This window comes from Rhinoderma darwinii, chromosome 4, assembly GCF_050947455.1.
Source record: "Rhinoderma darwinii isolate aRhiDar2 chromosome 4, aRhiDar2.hap1, whole genome shotgun sequence".
NCBI classification, from domain to species: domain Eukaryota; kingdom Metazoa; phylum Chordata; class Amphibia; order Anura; family Rhinodermatidae; genus Rhinoderma; species Rhinoderma darwinii.
This window is the reverse complement of record NC_134690.1, coordinates 22,304,352-22,324,072: the sequence shown is the minus strand read 5'-3', so window position 1 is coordinate 22,324,072 and position 19,721 is coordinate 22,304,352. Positions and strand designations below refer to the sequence as shown.

Below are 19,721 nucleotides of genomic sequence, written 5' to 3'. Positions count from 1 at the left end.
ACGGTTGGTGAGACGGTGTCGCATTGCCCAGTGACTTGCACAGCTCGTGGGAGTGAGAACCCAGGGAGAGCGGGAGGCACCGGAGCAGAGAAGATAGAACCAACTGCTGCTCAGGACACTGTACACTTTAGTCCCAAGCGTGTCCGTGTTATCTGAGAAAAGTCAGATTGAGGGGAAGGTGAACATAATGAGAGTGCAGAAAAAGAGAGAGGTGAGCAGCCATGGGGAGGGGGAGACAAGTGACTGAAGGGGCTACGTGAAAGCTGAAGGGACCAGTCCATGTACCAACTGTTAAAGTTAGGGAGAGGGCAGCTTCTCTAATAAAGTGAGGATAGCGCTCGGCCGCACTGGGCAGGGCTGCTGGCACTCCCATGAGTGTGAGAACAAAGGAACATGAGAGCCAGACCATTATCTGAAGGCCGCATAGAGACTGTCTGCTGATTCATCGTTATACATTATGTTAATTGGTCCAATATTAGTGGACAGTTGGAGAATTCTCTGCTGGGTGCCAAACAAGGCGTCTGGTCACGTAAAATATAGGCTGTCGACGGAGCTCCTGAACTGAAAGGCAGTGGGTGGGTCTCACTAGGACCCACTTGGCGCTAGTTGGTACGGATCGAGGAGTGAGCATGGTGCATCAGGGATGGGTTAATGCTCAGATACATATATTCTGTAAAATAGCGGGTTGTTCCGGAGTAGCCCACAGAGGCATGGAAGGTTGGATGCAGTTTAGACATGCTCAGTCATTCCACAACCTTGGATAGGCAGCCAACCTATCACCTCTTGGCGGCGTTACCTGGAAGAGTTGCCTTCTTACAATTCTATACATTCAGTGTACAGCCCTTCTTATCAACAGTAAATGGGACACAATGAGAAAATGTAGAAGAGGCAAAGTGCTGAAAATCTGCTGCAACACACACACTGCGGTTACAAGACTCTTTATTTATGGATCCAAGATGATGACAGGAGATGTGAAAAATATTTCTGAGAATAGGGAATTATTATGTTGCTGATTTACTGACACGTTGGTGTAAAAAGGAAACTAGCCCCATTTATTATTTTGCTCAATTATGTCTAACTCAGGTAACAAACAGAAATAACTTTCCTAAAAATGTCATCTATCAATGTAATACAAAGTACTGCTCTTGTTTTTATGCGGCTATGTTAAGTCTATCTGAGGGCAGCATAAAAGGGAGACGCTGAGCTCAGATATATATATATAATCCCCCAAAAAAAATGAAGAGACAGCACTCCAAGGAAATTGGTGAAAAAAGTAGTGTGTTTATTCACCCCAGGCAGGCAACGTTTTGATCCGTCTCTATGGGATCTTTTTCAAGCCTTGACAAAGATCCCATAGAGACGGATCGAAACATTGCCTGCCTAGGGTGAATAAACACACCACTTTTTTCACCAATTTCCTTGGAGTGCTGCCTCTTCATTTTATTTTTTTTAATTACATTAACAAGGCTTCCTAGCCTCAACCTAGTAGGCCTGCACCCACTGCTGTCGCTGTGCTGCTTAATTCTTCTTCTCATTATGTATATATATATATAGTTTTCGATTATTCATTGTTTCCATAAAAAAGCTGTTGCCAGTATTCATTGAGAAAGCCTGTGAGTCCTGCTTTCCCTGCCCACCCATAGAGAGAGCCTGTGAGTCCTGCTTGCCCCACCCACCCATAGAGAGAGCCTGTGAGTCCTGCTTGCCCCACCCACCCATAGAGAGAGCCTGTGAGTCCTGCTTGACCCGCCCACTCAGAGAATGTATGTGAGTCCTGCTTGTCCCACCCACTCACAGAAAGCTTGTGAGTCCTGCTTCCCAAAAAAAACTCATACAAGAAAACTTGTCAATAGCTCTGTATTTCTCTGAGTGGGCGATGCAACCAGGATTTTTAGATGAAAATATTGAATCAAATCATTGAAAAATATATATATATAAATATATATATTTGAACTTTACATTTGTCCTGCAGTGGCAACTGCAGGAGAAATGTGATACTACATGGTGCTCATTCAAATAAATGTGCGACTATAGGAATACATGGTGGTGCGGTGTCCTCCAGAGCAGAAGCTGCTCTTTTTGTAGTGTCTCTCCATTGTGGACGCTGAGGTCCTGAGTGGGGTTTCTTTCTTTATGTATTATATGCCCTAATAGTTCTAGTGAAATACTAAATGGGTATCACACACATAAAGAACCATGTATCATCAGTTGTGAGCAGACTCTGATCACTAGATACAGCCCTGATGCTCTATTAAAGAAAATATATGATTTTCTTCTGTAAAGTTTGATGAAATCCATGCGTTACTTAGAATTGCTTTGACCATCTAGTCGTTATACTGAACTATTTTCATCTATTTGATTATACAGTTTCTACATCATTCATTTGCATGCAAATTAAAACACAAAGAACACCACAAGAGCCAGGGTCAGATTTTTGGACACTTTCCTTATCTTCTCTCCCGATTATTAAACTGAAATGGAAGAAGAAATATAGATTGAAGTTGCATATGGTAGCACTAGCTGGTAGTAACTGCAGTCAGAATTGTCAAGCGCCCCTATATAGATATAGTATGATATTAATCAAGACAGAATTGTGCACCTAAAGATGGAATAATGGGCAATTTATGTAATAAAGGCAGATCTCTCGTGGGAAGGGGCAAATTATGAGTTTTGCTGTTAAGTTCTATCATTTCTATATGCGAGTCTATGCTGCTCCATTGAGGTAAACAAAAAATTCAGCTCTATTATATCTGTGTCACGATTTAGCTAAACATACTTAAAAATCTAGGTCTTGATGTAAGCAGATTTTCAACAAATAATTAGCAGGTGACATTGCCATCAATTGTTTATTATCTTTTACATTAGAAAATTGTTGAGTGTCTCCTACCCATCGATGGGTATAAATACTACACGCACATATACTGTGTGTGTGTGTGTTTGTGTGTGTGTGTGTGTGTGTGTGTATATATACAAAACGAAAAGGTTCCACAGCACTGGACTGCAAATGGGTGCACGCCTCGATAAGACCTGGTCCGCGGTCCTGGATATCAAGCAGACAAAGAATGGGCAGAGGCAGCACTTCCAAAAAGAGTAAGAGCTATTTATTCACCCATGCGACGTTTCAGTCCAACCGGAATTTTCTCAAGCATGAGAAAAGTCCAGTTGGACTGAAACGTCGCATGGCTGAATAAATAGCTCTTACTCTTTTTGGAAGTGCTGCCTCTGCCCATTCTTTGTCTGTGTGTATATATATACACATATAAACACACACACGCACACACACATGCACACACACACACACACACACACACTGAATTATATTGATGTTCTGGTTACAATGGTGTTCGACAAGGGGTGAGGTATATTAGGCAGCAAGCGATCAGTTGGATCTTGAAGTTGTTGTGTTGGAAGCAGGAAAAACTGGACAAGCGTAAAGTTGTGAGCGACTTTGATGGGTGCCAAATTGTTATGTCTAGACCGGGTCAGAGCTTTTCCAAAATGACCGGTCTCGTGGGGTGTTCCCGGTATGCAGTGGTTAATACCTATTAAAAATGGTTGAAGGTAAGACAACAGTTAAACCAGCTACATAGTCATGGGCGCCCAAGGCTCATTGATGCACCTGGGAAGCAAAGGCTAGCCCACCTAACACAAGACCTCTGTTCTCAGGATTAATTGGGGTTCCCAGTAGATCCTGCTGTCTTAAATACACATACAATGCAGATGGCAGAAGGGAACCAAAGGCCAAAGGGTTAGCACTTCCAGTCCACGAGTTGCCTACCACTGCCTAGCTGATTAAGTCCTGCTTACAGGCTGGGCTTAGCGTTCCTGGTCTCCTAATGCAGTCCGAGCAGTGGGAGGGCTGCTGCTGCAGTTAGTTGCATTACAGTTAGATATTCGTGAGAAAAATGTGGGGAAAAATTGCTGATCACCTGGGATATATGTAAAAAAAAAATTTATGGATTTCTCACAATTTGGTTTGCAATATGTGACAAAATAGGATCAAAGGAGAGGAGATAAGTAAGGGAGGGACTGATAGGATTTTATTAATTTTTTATGTATTTTCTACCGTTAGTGTTAATTAAAAAATAACTATGTAAGCTGCGTGTCTTTAGTCTTTTTTCTTATGTACTTGTTTACCTGAAATTATGAGGCGTGTAGTGAAATTTCACATTCTATTCAGGTGGAAGTTATTAATAATCTTTTCAGATGATCTTGTGATCATTAAATATAAACAGAGCTCTTACCACATAGATGATTTTCACATGCGCCATTGCATTTAGAGCACCATGCACCTGATTCATAAGGTGTAGCCATTTTTTTGTTTTCATTACCTCTAAAGAGTAAAGAACATTATTTTAAAAATAATTAACTGATATAAAACATTATACTTTTGAAAAAGGTTATAATTAACTCATAATTTTAATGATGAAGGAGAACCTGTCAGCTCACCTGCATAGTATAGTATAAGGGACCTGTCAGTACCCCTGTGTGGTGTAGTATAGAGGATCTGTCAGCTCTCCTGTGTGGTGTAGTATAGAGGATCTGTCAGCTCTCCTGTGTGGTGTAGTATAGAGGAGCTGTCAGCTCTCCTGTGTGGTGTAGTATAGAGGATCTGTCAGCTCTCCTGTGTGGTGTAGTATAGAGGAGCTGTCAGCTCTCCTCTGTGGTGTAGTATAGAGGATCTGTCAGTTCTCCTGTGTGGTGTAGTATAGAGGATCTGTCAGCTCTCCTGCATGGTGTAGTATAGAGGAGCTGGCAGCTCTCCTGTGTGGTGTAGTATAGAGGGTCTGTCAGTTCTCCTGTGTGGTGTAGTATAGAGGATAAGTCAGCTCTCCTGTGTGGTGTAGTATAGAGGAGCTGTCAGCTCTCCTCTGTGGTGTAGTATAGAGGATCTGTCAGTTCTCCTGTGTGGTGTAGTATAGAGGATCTGTCAGCTCTCCTGCATGGTGTAGTATAGAGGAGCTGGCAGCTCTCCTGTGTGGTGTAGTATAGAGGGTCTGTCAGTTCTCCTGTGTGGTGTAGTATAGAGGATAAGTCAGCTCTCCTGTGTGGTGTGGCATAGAGGATCTGTCAGCTCTCCTGTGTGGTGTAGAATGGAGGATCTGTCAGCTCTCCTGTGTAGTGTAGTATAGAGGATCTGTCAGCTCTCCTGCGTGGTGTAGTATAGAGGACATGCCAGTTCTCCTATGTGGTGTGGTGTAGTATAGAGGATCTGTCAGCTCTCCTGTGTGGTGTAGTATGAAGGATCTGTCAGCTCTCCTGTGTGGTGTAATATAGAGGATCTGTCAGCTCTCCTCTGTGGTGTAGTATAGAGGATCTGTCAGTTCTCCTATGTGGTGTAGTATAGAGGATCTGTCAGTTCTCCTGTGTGGTGTAGTATAGAGGATCTGTCAGCTCTCCTGTGTGGTGGAGTATAGAGGAAATGCAGCTCTCCTGTAGGTGTAGTATAGAGGACCTGTCAGTACCCCTGTGTGGTGTAGTATAGAGGATCTGTCAGCTCTCCTGTGTGGTGTAGTATAGAGGAGCTGTCAGCTCTCCTCTGTGGTGTAGTATAGAGGATCTGTCAGTTCTCCTGTGTGTTGTAGTATAGAGGAGCTGTCAGCTCTCCTGTGTGGTGTAGTATAGAGGAGCTGTCTGCTCCCCTCTGTGGTGTAGTATAGAGGATCTGTCAGTTCTCCTGTGTGGTGTAGTATAGTGGAGCTGTCAGTTCTCCTGTGTGGTGTAGTATAGAGGATCTGTCAGCTCTCCTGCATGGTGTAGTATAGAGGAGCTGGCAGCTCTCCTGTGTGGTGTAGTATAGAGGGTCTGTCAGTTCTCCTGTGTGGTGTAGTATAGAGGATAAGTCATCTCTCCTGTGTGGTGTGGCATAGAGGATCTGTCAGCTCTCCTGTGTGGTGTAGAATTGAGGATCTGTCAGCTCTCCTGTGTAGTGTAGTATAGAGGATCTGTCAGCTCTCCTGCATGGTGTAGTATAGAGGACATGTCAGTTCTCCTGTGTGGTGTGGTGTAGTATAGAGGAGCTGTCAGCTCCCCTCTGTGGTGTAGTATAGAGGATCTGTCAGTTCTCCTATGTGGTGTAGTATAGAGGATCTGTCAGTTCTCCTGTGTGGTGTAGTATAGAGGAGATGTCAGCTCCCCTCTGTGGTGTAGTATAGAGGATCTGTCAGTTCTCCTGTGTGGTGTAGTATAGAGGACCTGTCAGTTTTCCTGTGTGGTGTAGTATAGAGGATCTGTCAGCTCTCCTGTGTGGTGTAGTATAGAGGAGATATCAGCCCTCCTGTGTGGTGTAGTATAGAGAATCTGTCAGCTGTCCTGTGTGGTGTAGTATAGAGGACCTGTCAGCTCTCCTGTGTGGTGTAGTATAGAGGATCTGTCAGCGCTCCTGTGTGGTGTAGTATAGAGGATTTGTCAGCTCTCCTGTGTGGTGTAGTATAAAGGAGCTGTCAGGTCTCCTGTGTGGTGTAGTACAGAGGACCTGTCAGCTGTCCTGTGTGGTGTAGTATAGAGGATCTGTCAGCGCTCCTGTGTGGTGTAGTATAGAGGATTTGTCAGCTCTCCTGTGTGGTGTAGTATAGAGGAGCTGTCAGGTCTCCTGTGTTGTGCAGTATAGAGGAGCTGTCAGCTCTCCTGTGTGGTGTAGTATAGAGGAGCTGTCAGCTCTCCTGTGTGGTGTAGTATAGAGGAGCTGTCAGCTCTCCTGTGTGGTGTAGTATAGAGGATCTGTCAGCTCTCCTGTGTGGTGTAGTATAGAGGACCTCTCAACTCTCCTGTGCGGTGTAGTATAGAGGATCTGTCAGCTCTCTGGTGTGGTGTAGTATAGAGGATCTGTCAGGTCTCCTGCGTGGTGTAGTATAGAGGATCTGTCAGCTCTCCTGTGTGGTGTAGTATAGAGGATCTGTCAGTTCTCCTGTGTGGTGTAGTATAGAGGATCTGTCAGCTCTCCTGTGTGGTGTAGTATAGGGGATCTGTCAGCTCTCCTGTGTGGTGTAGTATAGAGGATCTGTCAGCTCTCCTGTGTGGTGTAGTAAAGAGGATCTGTGAGCTCTCATGTGTGGTGTGGATGTGTCCCTACAGAGTCTTTCACTGTCTATTCAGAGTTGACAGTTTCAGAGTGTAGTGACACCCCCACTGTGACAATTGGAATTGTAACGCCCAATTGTTAGTCGTTTCATACATTTCTAGGAGGAGTAACAGAGAAATGTTACAATGCAGAGTTCTAAAAAAAGAATTGTCTTTTTTAAAAAAAATAAATGTAAATGAACATTATTTATGTTAAAATAAAAAAAACATGTACTTTAAATTCCTGCCTTGCTCCTGTACTGTCAGTTTCCTGATCACCCGCCAATCTTTGTACATAAAACTGCAGCAATGATGTAGACAATCATGACAGGCAATTACTGGCCAAAGCCCTAACATCAGTAAGGTCAATGCTTCACTGCTGCCGGGGTCACTTGTCAGGTAGATTTGTAATCATAGATGTAAGCAAAGACCAACAAGGGACAATGAACGCATCAGTGTGAGAGTGGTGGGAAATTTGAAAGGTAAGTTCATATTTTTTTTATTTTTATACATTTTTATCTTTTTTTATTTTTTTTAAATGGTTGAAAAACCCTTTAAGGATGTTTTTTTTTTGTCCCTCTTTTTTTATTTTTTTAAAAGTTTCTCTGAATGCATATTGAAAAAAATTAAGTAACTCTGCAATTAGTCTTAAGTATCCCCTTTCATTTACTGTATACAGCTCCTATGCAGACCGATGTGGCTCCATTCGTTACAGACTACAAACAAACCCTGTGTTGTCTGATCCTTCAGCCATATAATCCTCTTCCATCTGCTGCCACTAAGATGTCTATAGATTGCAAGAAGAGGGGGCAAGATCAGACTCATTAGGAGATGGAGACACATAGGTCTGCATAGGAGCTGTATACAGTAAACGGTAGCATATTTTCGTCTAAATCTATTTGCAGATTTTTATTTAAGATGTATTAGAGCAATACAATATGGAAAACTGTACAGCAGATTTTCTCACCTATTATCAACCATGAGTACAGTAATCCTTGGATCAGGCTTTCCGCACTATCCTTGTGTGGATTACCAGGCTCTGCACCAACTGCAGAGCTTTTATGGCTCAGTAAGGAGTTCAGTATCTTCAACTGAGCTAACTGGTCTAGGGGTAACTCCTGTACTGGAGTGGGGGAGTGCTTAGGAGATTGGGAGTTCCTCCATACAAATTTGCTCCCAGGTTCGTCTGACCTTTTGCGATCCTGCAGCAAATTAACCCTGTCTCGTATAAGCTTCGGCTCCCTCCTACCTTCAAGATCCCCAACTCCTTTCATGTGTCCCTCCTGAAGCCTATGGTCCTGAACCACTACACTAAAAATCCTAGCCCTGCAGTTGCTCCCAGTGGTTCTGCTGATGTGTTCGAGGTTAAGGAGATATTAGACTTCAAGGACTTTTTATTTGGTGGATTGGAAGGGGTTTGGTCCAGAGAAGATGTCCTGGGAGCCAAAATAGAACCTCAATGCCCCTATCCTCATTAAGAAGTTCCTCTCTCGCTCTGGCCCCAAGAAGTGGGGGCGCAAGAGGGGGGATACTGTAATGTCCACAGCCGCGGAGTGTCGTTCTGACTTTCTCCCCGACGGCCGCGGCCATGGACATGTGAGTGCTGGGCGGCATCTCCCTCCTGAGAGACACCAGCACTCACTTTCGCGTCGCTATGCTAGTTCCCGTAGGGTGCGGGCGGGCGCTCGAGCCCGCCTTAAAGGGCCATTCCACGCACATGTAAAAAAAATCACTAATTAGCCCATGATCACCCTGGACTATAAAAGGGGCTCTGCCCTTTCACTCATTGCCTGAGCGTTGTTGTGTTTACCCATGTTAGTCTTAACAAATGGTCCCTTAGTATTATCCTGTTCTCATTGTTCCCGTGCCCTGCTACCTGTATCCCGTGCTATTTTTGTTCCTGTGCCTTAGAGCATTGGAGTCGTGTTGTGCCACCTATTAAGCCTGCTGTTATACACCACGTCTGGTGTCATCTGCCTTCAAGTTCATCTGTGCCTAGCCTCCGCTACTGTCTGAACTATCAAAAGTACTCTTGTACTAGGACTTTTTTTTGGCAAGCTGCTACTCCACTACGGCGGTGCGGCCTAGTGGGTCGACATACTCACGGATCGTGACACTATCCACTCCCCTTTTGAACCTACACTTGTACCATTTGACCCTAGTGTCATCAATCATGCTAAAGTCCATATGCACGCCATATGCACGCCATTTGGGAAGTCTGTTATATGCCTGACAAAGACCTTAGAACAAGGTTGAAACACGTTGCATGTTTTATACCAATAGTTAGGGTATGTGGACACGCTTACTAAAAAAGCTTCTGATTTTCAGGCGTATTTTATGCAAACTCGCGATTTTCACTGCGTTTTTAACGGCCGTTTTTGGAGCTGTTTTTCTATAGCATTTATTAAAAATGGCTCCAAAAACGTCTCAAGAAGTGACATGCCCTTACTTTTCGCGGCCGTTTTTCAAAACGACCACGTAAAAAACGGCCTGTCGGAACAGAACGCCGTTTTTCCCATTGAAATCAATGAACAGATGCTTGGAGGCGTTCTGCTTCCGATTTTTCGGCCATTTACGTCCCAAAAAACGGCCGAAAATAAGCCGTGTGAACATATCCTTAAAGTGATATTAGCAAAATCGGTTGCTCATAAACTCAAGCTTTTTTTCGCTGACAAAAGTGAGTTTCGTATCACAAACCAGCACTAGAGCGCCCAGCAAAGGAGTCCTTTTTCCTCAACCCAATCAAACTGGAGAGGGGGAGGGAATGTGACAGGTCACAGTACCGGTCCTACCTGCCATCTGGTAAAAATTTAAATAATTTTACAAAAGCCCCAGCAAACTAGGTTCCTTTATCGCAGCCATCTCAACAAGCTGAGTGAGAGATTATCCCCTCTCGTACTTTTCCTACTGCGGCTTCCAATAAATCGAAACCATTGAACAACATTTTTTGGACATTCCTTTCCATTTTTCCTAGAATATTCATCTCCTCCTGTGGCATATTTCCATCTATTTCATCCACATTCACTTACTATAATTATTCTCTCACGTATACTACAATAAAAGAAAAGAGAATTCCCACGACTTACGCTGGGCAGTAATGGCAAACCATTAAGTATATTGGGAATTGATAACCCGAAGTGTCACATTTTGCAGCTCCACATCCAATTTGAGTTGATTCTGCCCAAACCACCTTAATAAAGAAAGTAAATTTGATTATGCATGGGATAATGTCCTCCGTACTGTAAGGGTGTGTTCACATCTGCGTCGGGCTTCTGTTCATGGGTTTCGTTTGACCTTTCCATAGGAGGAATTGATGAGCGGAAAGCCCAACAGAAATCATAGCTTCCATTTGCATTACCATTGATTTCAATGGTACTGCTTCTGCTGCAGTTGGTTTTAGGCCCCATGCACATGAACTTAAAAACGCCCGTAATCACGGGCCATAATTACGGCCCGTAATTACGGGCCCCTAGACTTCTATTGGCCACGGGTACCTCCCCGTATGCTTACGGGAAGGTGCCCGTGCCGTTGAAAAATATGGAACTATTTTAGGCCGTAATTACGGCACTGACAGGCCCATAGAAGTCTATGGGGCTCCCGTAATTACGGGTGACTACGTGTGTGCACCCGTAATTACGGGAGCGTTGCTAGGCGACGTCAGTAAATAGTCACTGTCCAGGGTACTGAAAGAGTTAACTGATCGGCAGTAACTGTTTCTGCACCCTGGACAGTGACTTCCGATCACAATATAAAGCAACGTGTAAAAGAAATAGATGTTCCTACTTACCGAGAACTGCCTGCTTCTTCCTCCAGTCCGGCCTCCCGGGATGACGTTTCAGTCCAAGTGACGGCTGCAGCCAATCACAGGCCAATCACAGGCTGCAGCCAATGACAGGCCAATCACAGGCTTCAGCGGTCACATGGACTGCCGCGTCATCCAGGGAGGTCGGGCTGGATGTCAAGAGAGGGACGCGTCACCAAGGCAATGGCCGGGTAAGTATGAATTTCTGTTACTTTTATTACGGAAAGGGCTGTCCCTCCTCTCTATCCTGCACTGATAGAGAGAAGGGGCTGCCGATTAGTGCAGTGCAATTTTTCAGCGAAAACGTGCCCATAAATACGAGTGAAATACTAGTGACACCGGACCCGTATTTACGGGCATGGTTCCATAAATACTGGTGCAATACGGGTAGAATACGTGTGACCAAGGACCCGTATTTACGCCAGTATTTACGGGAGGGAAAAAATATGTTCGTGTGCATGAGGCCTTAGTTTATTTCCGTTCCAAAAAGTTTCCATTTGGCATTCCGTTCATCAAATCCTCCTACGGAAAGGTCAAACGGAAGCCCGACGCTCATGTGAACAGGCCCTAAACTGTAAGAATATTACAAGTTACCAGGGACCAAGGAGTCCTGTAAATGTATAAAAGCACAAGGATGCAGGACATTTTTACAGGTCACAGAACATTATATATATATTCAAACCTCAATATCTTATTAACAGGGTCAGTTTTAGAGAAAATGGGGTAACAATCAATATGGGACCTCCTGCCCATCGGCAGATCAGTGCAGACCATCAGACAGGGAGGACTGTGAGAATCTGGGATATAAGAGCCGTACAGATCATTCTACTGGAACGGACAGTGGAAATGTCTTGCTCCACTTTCAGGTTACTCCTCAGAGATGCTATCCTCTAGAGCACCCAAGGACATGGCAATTAACAAGTTTACCACCCCTTAAGACCACCTCAGCTTATTAGTATAATATGTACTCAATGATATAATATATATATCCTTCTTAGAGGAGATTATGCATAGCCCTCTGTGGGTGGCATTGGAACTTTAGTTGTGACCTTAAGCAATAAAAATGCTATAACTGGCCTAGCCAGAACTTATGGTGATAGAGGTGGATATAGGGCTACGTTTGTTTTCTACTGTACTGTATATACAGTTGTACAAACCAATAAAAATATATTCTGAATATAGAGGTGTGGTAGGAGATTAGAAAACTTGCTTGGCTTGTTTTCCGCCTACAGCGCCCCTCTGCTCCATGGACTATGTCTGGTATTACAGTGAATACCAGACACTGACTGGAGTGGGGCAGTTTCTCAAAAAAGAAGCCATTTTTCTACTCCACGAGAAAAAAAATGACATCTGTCAATCGTTGTATTACCTGGGTGTAATGGCCAGTACTGTAACCGTCATTTCCTTTGCCATATGTAAAGTCTTCTTTTTCTTTTGCCCATTTGTGGATAATAGTATTCCAGGAACTTTCAGAACTTGATACGTACAAGTTTTCTCCACAAGAACAAAGAGATGGCTCTAGAAAAAGAAAAGGTAAATCTTTATTGAATTTTTGGAGACCTCAGACTACTCAAACTTGCAGCTCCCATTCACTTCAATGAAGAAGCATCCACAACTACTATACACCAAGTGGAGGTGAAAACCGGTAACAGGGCCCTCCCTACCATTCACAATACTGGTGTCTTCTTGTGTAGCAGAGGGACCTTTGAGAACCTCAGATACCAAGGGAGAGTAGAGGAGGAGGAAGAAGTTCTGATACTGCAGTCTTTCTGCTTCAGTGTCTCTGCTTGACTCTGCTGTGAGAGGGGAGGAGGAGCAGCAGCAGGGAGAGGTAGCAGACTGCTTAGAGTACACAGCACAGCTCCACACAGTTATAGAAAGGCAATGGGGGAATATATTAAGACTGGCGTTTCAAATTCCAGTCTTAATGTAACTTTTGTCGACGGGAAGTGATGGGACCAACCAGCAATCAGAACATTATCACTTACCCTGTGGTTAGGTGATCATTTTTTATTTTGGTACAACCAGTAGAGCAAAGATAAAGGCAATAGACTGCAATGCATAAGTATTTCAGTGTATTGAATGAGCAATCCATAGATCACATGTTTAAGTCCTTTAGGAGAAATGAAAAAAAAAAGTAAAAAAATGTTTTTTTTAAAAAAAAATATTAAGTAACTAAAAGTTGGGGGCATGGCTAAGACACCAGCGAGAGAGGACGCAATTTGGAGAGGCTCCGTCGGCACCTAAATTTATCTGCGACCTGCGGCCCGCCGCCTCTTAATTACAGGTTCTTGGGACAAGCACCAAACATTTACTGGCAACCAGTGCCGGAGACTCCTGCTGGAGCAGTTTTCCCACATTCCCGCTGGGACCCTAGGCACTAAAAAGGCAGATATTGTGTTTGTGCTGGAAACATTCCACAGAGGACTGCTGTTACCCTGTATTATAATACACATCTTGCTCTTGCTTCACAAGAACTACCTGAAAGTGTCCTTCAGATTATCTAACCACAGCAGCAGCTTGCATTGCTGCACTTGGGCTGAGCAATAGATATGCTCAGCCCAAGTTGGCAACTTGAGATATATATATATATATATATGAGTTGTTACTGCCATCTAGTGGACGTTATCTGTTACTGCAACTAGCTATCCCTACTGACGCACAGGGCACTCACTATACCACATCCGAAGAGATTACACCTCGATTTTTTTTCTGGGATTTTTTCACTCAAAGTCTAAGACGACTGCTAACAACCATTGTTTTTAAAGTGGAGACACAATCCATCACCATTATGGTTCTCCACTAGATCTTATCTCACTCACTCCTGTTACACTGGTGTAATGACTTGAAATTGACATAGTGCGGCAATTGCTGGCTAGTGAAATGACATAAAATATATTTACTTAGTCGATAAATACCGCAATTGCCTCAGCAGAAAATGGTCAAAATTGGACAGCAGAAAAACAGAGAGTCAAGTAATACTTCTAAAACACTTTGGATATCTTTCTCAAAAAAGTTTCAACGACCCATCAGAATTCCACCATTATGAGTTCACAGCCGGAAAAGTCAACACAACTTAAAAGCGTGGACACGACGCTAAGAGAAGATGACGACTCAGATGACGAGGGCCGACTGGCAGCACGGGGACTTCATGTATCAAGATATTTCATTAGCAAAACACTCACGAAAGCTTTACACCCTCTGGTCACTGAGCTACAAGAAATAAAGAAAGATGTCAGCCAAATTGGACAAAGAGTAGAACAACTTGAGATGGTTCAGACTCAAATTATTTCTTATACAGAAGCGTCTTCCTCTATGTCCGCGACGTGTCAACAGCACATTAACAAAATGCTTGACTGGATGGAAGATCAGGATAATAGGGGTAGGCGTAACAACTTGAGAATTAAAGGCGCTCCCGAATCCCTGCCACCTGAATCCCTCCACATCTCCATCAGGAAACTCTTCATACGATCCTCTGAGCCAATCACACAAGTGAAATCACCATTAAAAGAGCTCATAGGGCTCTTAAAGGACGGGTGTCGCGGAAATTATTTTTTTAACATCAATTTGCTTTTAGTGTTTTATTTAAATAAATTGTATTTATTTGTGTGTTTGTGTTTTACTTTTTTTTTTTTTTTCTAACTTTCTCTCCACTATGGGGGCTGCCATTTTTTTTTTTCATCTCTGTATGTGTCGATTAACGACACATACGGACATGGAATACAGCACACACATCCCCATAGAGAATGCGAACGGGAGCCGTTCGCATTCACTATGGTGTACGCCGTCTGTGTGGGAACGGCGCATGCGCCACTCCCACACAGTCCAAATGGAAAGTCTTCGGCCGAGCGACATCCGGCGCCATTTTCTTGTGGACCGGAAGCCGCGGCCGGACAGTAAGATGACGACTTCCAGTCGCGGCTTCCGGACATGTTATTAGAAGCAAGCACTAGGAGCGGAGGTAGCGGAGGGAGCGGAGGCAGCGGCGGCGGCAGGAGCAGGTAAGTTATTTCTGTGTATGTACGTGTTTTAGTGTGTGATTACCACTGTATGTAAGCCTACTACACTGTGTGTTAGCTCAAAAAATGGCGGCACACCGTGTAGGAGGTTTGAACGTTCAATCCCCTCCTTTCTCCTGGCACTAGCCAGGATAAAGGAGGGGGGATTGTTTGAGGACGCTAGAACGAGTGTGTCTTCTCAAATTTTGCAGCATAAAGCAATGTGGTTGCTTTACCACATGCCAATGCTGCAATTTTGGGAATTGCTCCCTCTAGTGACCAGCACAGGGAAATGTTATAAATTAGAATCTAATTTATAATATTTCCTGACTTGTGAAAAAATGAAAAAAATTACAACAATGTCTAATCATGTATATAATAACTGTTTAACTAAAAAAAAATTTTATAATTTCTAGCGACACATTCCCTTAAACCAAGACCTAAACCGCAATAAGCTCCTAGAGATATTATTGCCGTTTGTTTCGTTAAAATACTAGAGATGATATTCTGAGAGCGGCCAGAGAACAATAACTGATTTCCTGGGAAGAAACTAAATTACAAATTTTTCAAGACTTCGCGAATATTACGCTTTCCAAAAGACGTATCCTCAAACCACTTACAGATGCTCCTCGGAGTAGAAACATAGTCTATAGATGGCTATTTCCATTTGGCTCAGCTTCATGACGGAAGGGAGAAGATGGATTATTCGAAAACATACAGATTTACCAGAGGCCATAGAAAGACTTGTCCTAACAGACTTGGCCATACCGGACTGGTCCGCAGTACAAGATCTTACTTGCCTTCCATCGATTACCCCTTGTGAAATGGCGGGCCAAGGGAAAATTATTCAAAATCGTAGACGTACGGGCATATTCACCCCGAAGAAACACAACGTAGTACCAGACTGATTTAAACCGGAACACGTGAGAAACGCCTTTGACCTCTGCAACGTTGTTTCATGCTTTGTTTTTCATTTGTTTTTTTGAATATCTTTGAGGGATCCGTTTTGCCTTCCCAAAATGCTACAGATTGCAGACATCCTCATAGTGTTAAATGTCCTCACCTAATTTTCTATTTCATTTTGAATCATCTCACTACATATATGCATAATTAGTTTTTTCCATCACCTTTAGAGGGTATACCTGTTCTCCATACGATGATACTTTATGCTGGAGGTTTTGCACTTTAACCTATACTGCGCACCTCCCCCTGGGACTGCCTATCCATAAGAAGTAAGGCACGTTCAAGAATTTATTCCATTATAATGCTCACCACCATGCGATAATTCCTCATTCATAGGGACTTTAAATAGTTTAATTAGAAGAGAGGATTCCCTGAGGAAGCCACATTTGTGGCGATACGCGTGGGACAGACAGTCCCCTTTTCCCCTCTTCTCATATTATGGTAACATGTTGGATTGATGCAATATTTGCATGCGTTTACATTGGGATTGCATATTTAGGGGACTAGGAGGTGTTGTGGGGGCTTGCATTTATTTTGCTACTTATCTGGGTGATTTTTTTGTAGCATGTTTATGCTTTTTAAATGCTTTTAATTCTGTTTTGTGGTGTAATTACTTCTAATAGAAACGTATATTTATAATATACATAGTTATTTCATGGTATATTCTCTCTTGCCATACATACATACATACCCGTTTGTGTCTTTTGTTCAGATAGAAGAGAGGATTAGTTTCCTCCTACTGTCAGGGTATACATAATTCCTTTTATTGCATTTACTATGAGCCCAGAGCTAAGCAGAGCTGGGCAGAGGGCGGTCATGACGGGTCTGGGCCTGCAAGGGGTCACCTGGAGGGGTATTTTGATTATAGGTTGGTGGGTGGGTTTGAGTTAGGAATTGTTGCTAGGGGGTTGGGAGCATTGGGGTGGAGTTAGGGGATGTATATATAGGGGGATAAGCAGGGCAGCCATTTTATGGCTTGACAATTTTTCTCAGGAAAAGGTGTGTGCAGCCAGTGTCAGTCTAGCAATTTTCTTGTCAGTCTTAGGGCCTCGAGTTGTGATGAAGGGTTTAGAGCAGTTAATTGCCAGGGTTAGAGAGCAGGCAGCGGATAAGGGCCTGGAGTGGGTTCAGGAGCAGCTTTAGTAGGATCCCCGGCAGGGCGTCCCCCCAGGGCCAGGCGTTCCCAGCTACCTGAACACTTGAGCCCCTCTACTTCCCCTGTTTCCCAGCGTAGATGGAGGAGTGTGTCTCCCCCCTTACCTGTTCCTGCGGTGGTGGTCCCTGGTGTGGCAGTCCCGGTGGCTGGCAGCGGTGACGGTGTTCCTGTGTCGGCAGCTGGATCGATGGCAGTGTCGGGAGCAGCAGCAGCTGTGGAGAAGTCTGGAGTGAGAGGCCGAGGTGAGGTTCGCCGGGTGTCAAGTCAGCGTGAGGTTAGCAAAGTCTGTGGGCCTGTAGAGCGACGTGGAGCTGGACGTTGGGAGCAGCGGTCTTCATCGGTGGTGCAGCGGCCGGGAGCGGTCCCCCCCCCTTTCCAGTGCAGCGGGCTCGGTCAGGGAGCCTGTCAGGAGTTCTTCCGTGGGGCCAGAGGCAAGCCAGGACTCTGCGGCTGTCACGGTGAGTGCCTTCGGCGCTACTAGAGCGCCATCTGCTGGGTCAGGGGCCAGTGAGCATAGTACACCCTTTAGCATGGGTGATCTGGCGCCATCTGATGGCCGTTCTGAATATTGCAGTAATCGTGGCAGGCCTGCGCCACTTGCTCGTCAGGAAATGTATTACATCGGTGGTGGAAGGCCTGCGCCTCCTCCCGGCCAGTTTCGGTATTGCGGCAGTAGTGGTAGGTCTGCACCAACTGCTGGATATAAAGAAAATTTACATTATCCAGAACCTCCTGATGGTGAGGTTGGCCAGGTGGCAGGTGTTTCGTCTGTTTATTCGCCATTTCAGGTGTCGTCGGGACGGGAGTCCGGTGTGGAAGCGGCCGATGCTTTACGGTGGGCACTCGGGGTGCCCAGGATGCTTGGTCGGGAGACGGCTTCGGTGAATTCTGGACGGACGGCCCCGTTAGTGTCTGGTGACGGGCAGCCTTCTGGTGAGTCACAAAGTTTACACACCAGAAAAAAACGTAGGCAATAATTTTATTGGGGGAGAGTAGTCCATTTGGGCAAGTAGGTAGCGGTTCTACGGGGGATTTGTGAGTCACGAGTGGGGTTTTCGGAAATTTGTTAAATGGGTTGCGTCAATTGTTAACTTCTGTTGATAATTCTCATGGGTCACAGCTAGCGGGTCCCGTTAGAACTTGGTCAGCGCAGAGACTGTTAGATGGGGGGTCTCGTATGGAGAGTGCAGCGAGTGTTGAGGCAGGCCCTTCGTCTTTTCACGCATTAGATGCGGGGGTCCAGACAGAAAAGGTAGACGGGGCTAATAAGCCCTTACCGGATTCAGATACAGCAAAGGGGAGCATGTACATTTGTTTTGAAGGGCCATTAAGTGCCCACTTAAACTACGTGAAAAGATTTGGAAAAGGAAAAATTTGGATATTTTTACTTTATTGCCATTAGAGCGTTTTAGTGTAGAACGGTGGGAAAAGGGCAACGGACATCGCAAGGAGGAGGATGAGGAGAGAAGACGGTATAGGCTGATTCCGCGCACGTTTGGGAATTGGCTACAAGCCTTTTCCATCATGACTAGCGTTATAGGGGAAAAATATCCGGAACATAGTTCTGTTTTATTTTGTTACTTACATTCTATTTGGGAGGCTTATAGAACGTATGGAGGAACTGCTTGGTTTAAATATGACAAGCAGTTTTGTCAGCGTTATCAGCGGGTTCATCGTGGAGTCTTAAAAAAGAGGTCTGCTGGCTCTACAACGAGAGCACCTGTAAATGGGGAACAAATTGTGTCTATAGACACGAATGTGCCGAGTTTGGGGGTGGTAACCACCCCGTCATCAGGTGCTTTAAGCGGGCACGAGGAGGCACGACAAAGCAAGGGGATGGTTCTGCTAAAGGGGGTGAGTCCAGTGAACCTTGACGCTATGATGCCTTAGCTAAAGAGGTACCCCGACAGTGATAAGGCGCAGCTGTTGTTGAAGGGTTTTGGGGACGGATTTAGGACTTAGTTTTCCCCGGGGGTGGGTGTTTTCATGGCTAATAATCTGCGTTTGGTGCAGGATCATCCAGACATGGTATGAGACAAGTTGCAGAAGGAAGTTTTGTAGAATGTTAGGCCCCTTTTCTAATGTTCCTATTTCCAATTTGCGTGTCTCCCCGCTGGGGGTTGTCCCCAAGAAGGAGGCGGGCAAATTTCGGCTTTTACATAATTTATCTTATCCGAAGGGTCTTTGACGCGGGTTTCCTATACGTCGTTCGACTAGGCGGTTCGTTTTGTTAGGACGGCGGGGCAAGTGGCGCTGATGGCTAAGGTGGATGTGGAGTCTGCATTTCGCCTTTTGCCAGTGCACCCAGAATCCATGCACTTGCTGGGGTGCTCGTTTGATGGTCTTTTTTATATTGATAGGTGCCTCCCTATTGGGTGCTCTATTTCTTGTGCCTATTTCCAAGCCTTCAGCACGTTTTTGGAGTGGGTGGTCACTGAATGAGCTGGCTCTAAAGCATTTATTCATTATTTTGGATGACTTCTTTTGTGTGAGCCTGCGCTTGGCCGTCGTGTGCAATGTTGTTACAGGCAGTAGAGGATATTTTTGCTGACTTTGGGGTTCCGTTGGCGTTTGAAAACCACAACGCTCTGTTTCTTGAGAATTTAAATTGATTCCTAGACAATGGAAGACATACATCTCCCCCTGAGGAAGCAATCTAAGAGCGAAACGCGCGTTGGGGCTTTTGTGCTGGAGCACTTATCGGACTGCAAACACAATATGCTATGGGTAAGCTTCTGTCCAC

At 44.6% G+C, this 19,721-nt stretch overlaps 1 protein-coding gene across 2 annotated transcripts in view; it reads right to left on the bottom strand.

Moving 5' to 3' along the window:
* Positions 1-1,414: 1,414 nt before the first annotated feature.
* Positions 1,415-19,721, bottom strand: part of LOC142760630 (allurin-like) — a 115,865-nt gene continuing 97,558 nt past the window's right edge. For both annotated transcript variants that reach the window (XM_075863821.1, XM_075863822.1), the window contains exons 5-8: positions 12,231-12,379; positions 10,146-10,249; positions 4,245-4,333; positions 1,415-2,471 (exon numbers count right to left, since the gene is read on the bottom strand). In XM_075863821.1, coding sequence (XP_075719936.1) covers positions 2,467-2,471; positions 4,245-4,333; positions 10,146-10,249; positions 12,231-12,379 — 347 coding nt within the window. In that variant the 3' untranslated portion in view covers positions 1,415-2,466. The remainder of the gene's footprint in view (positions 2,472-4,244; positions 4,334-10,145; positions 10,250-12,230; positions 12,380-19,721) is intronic.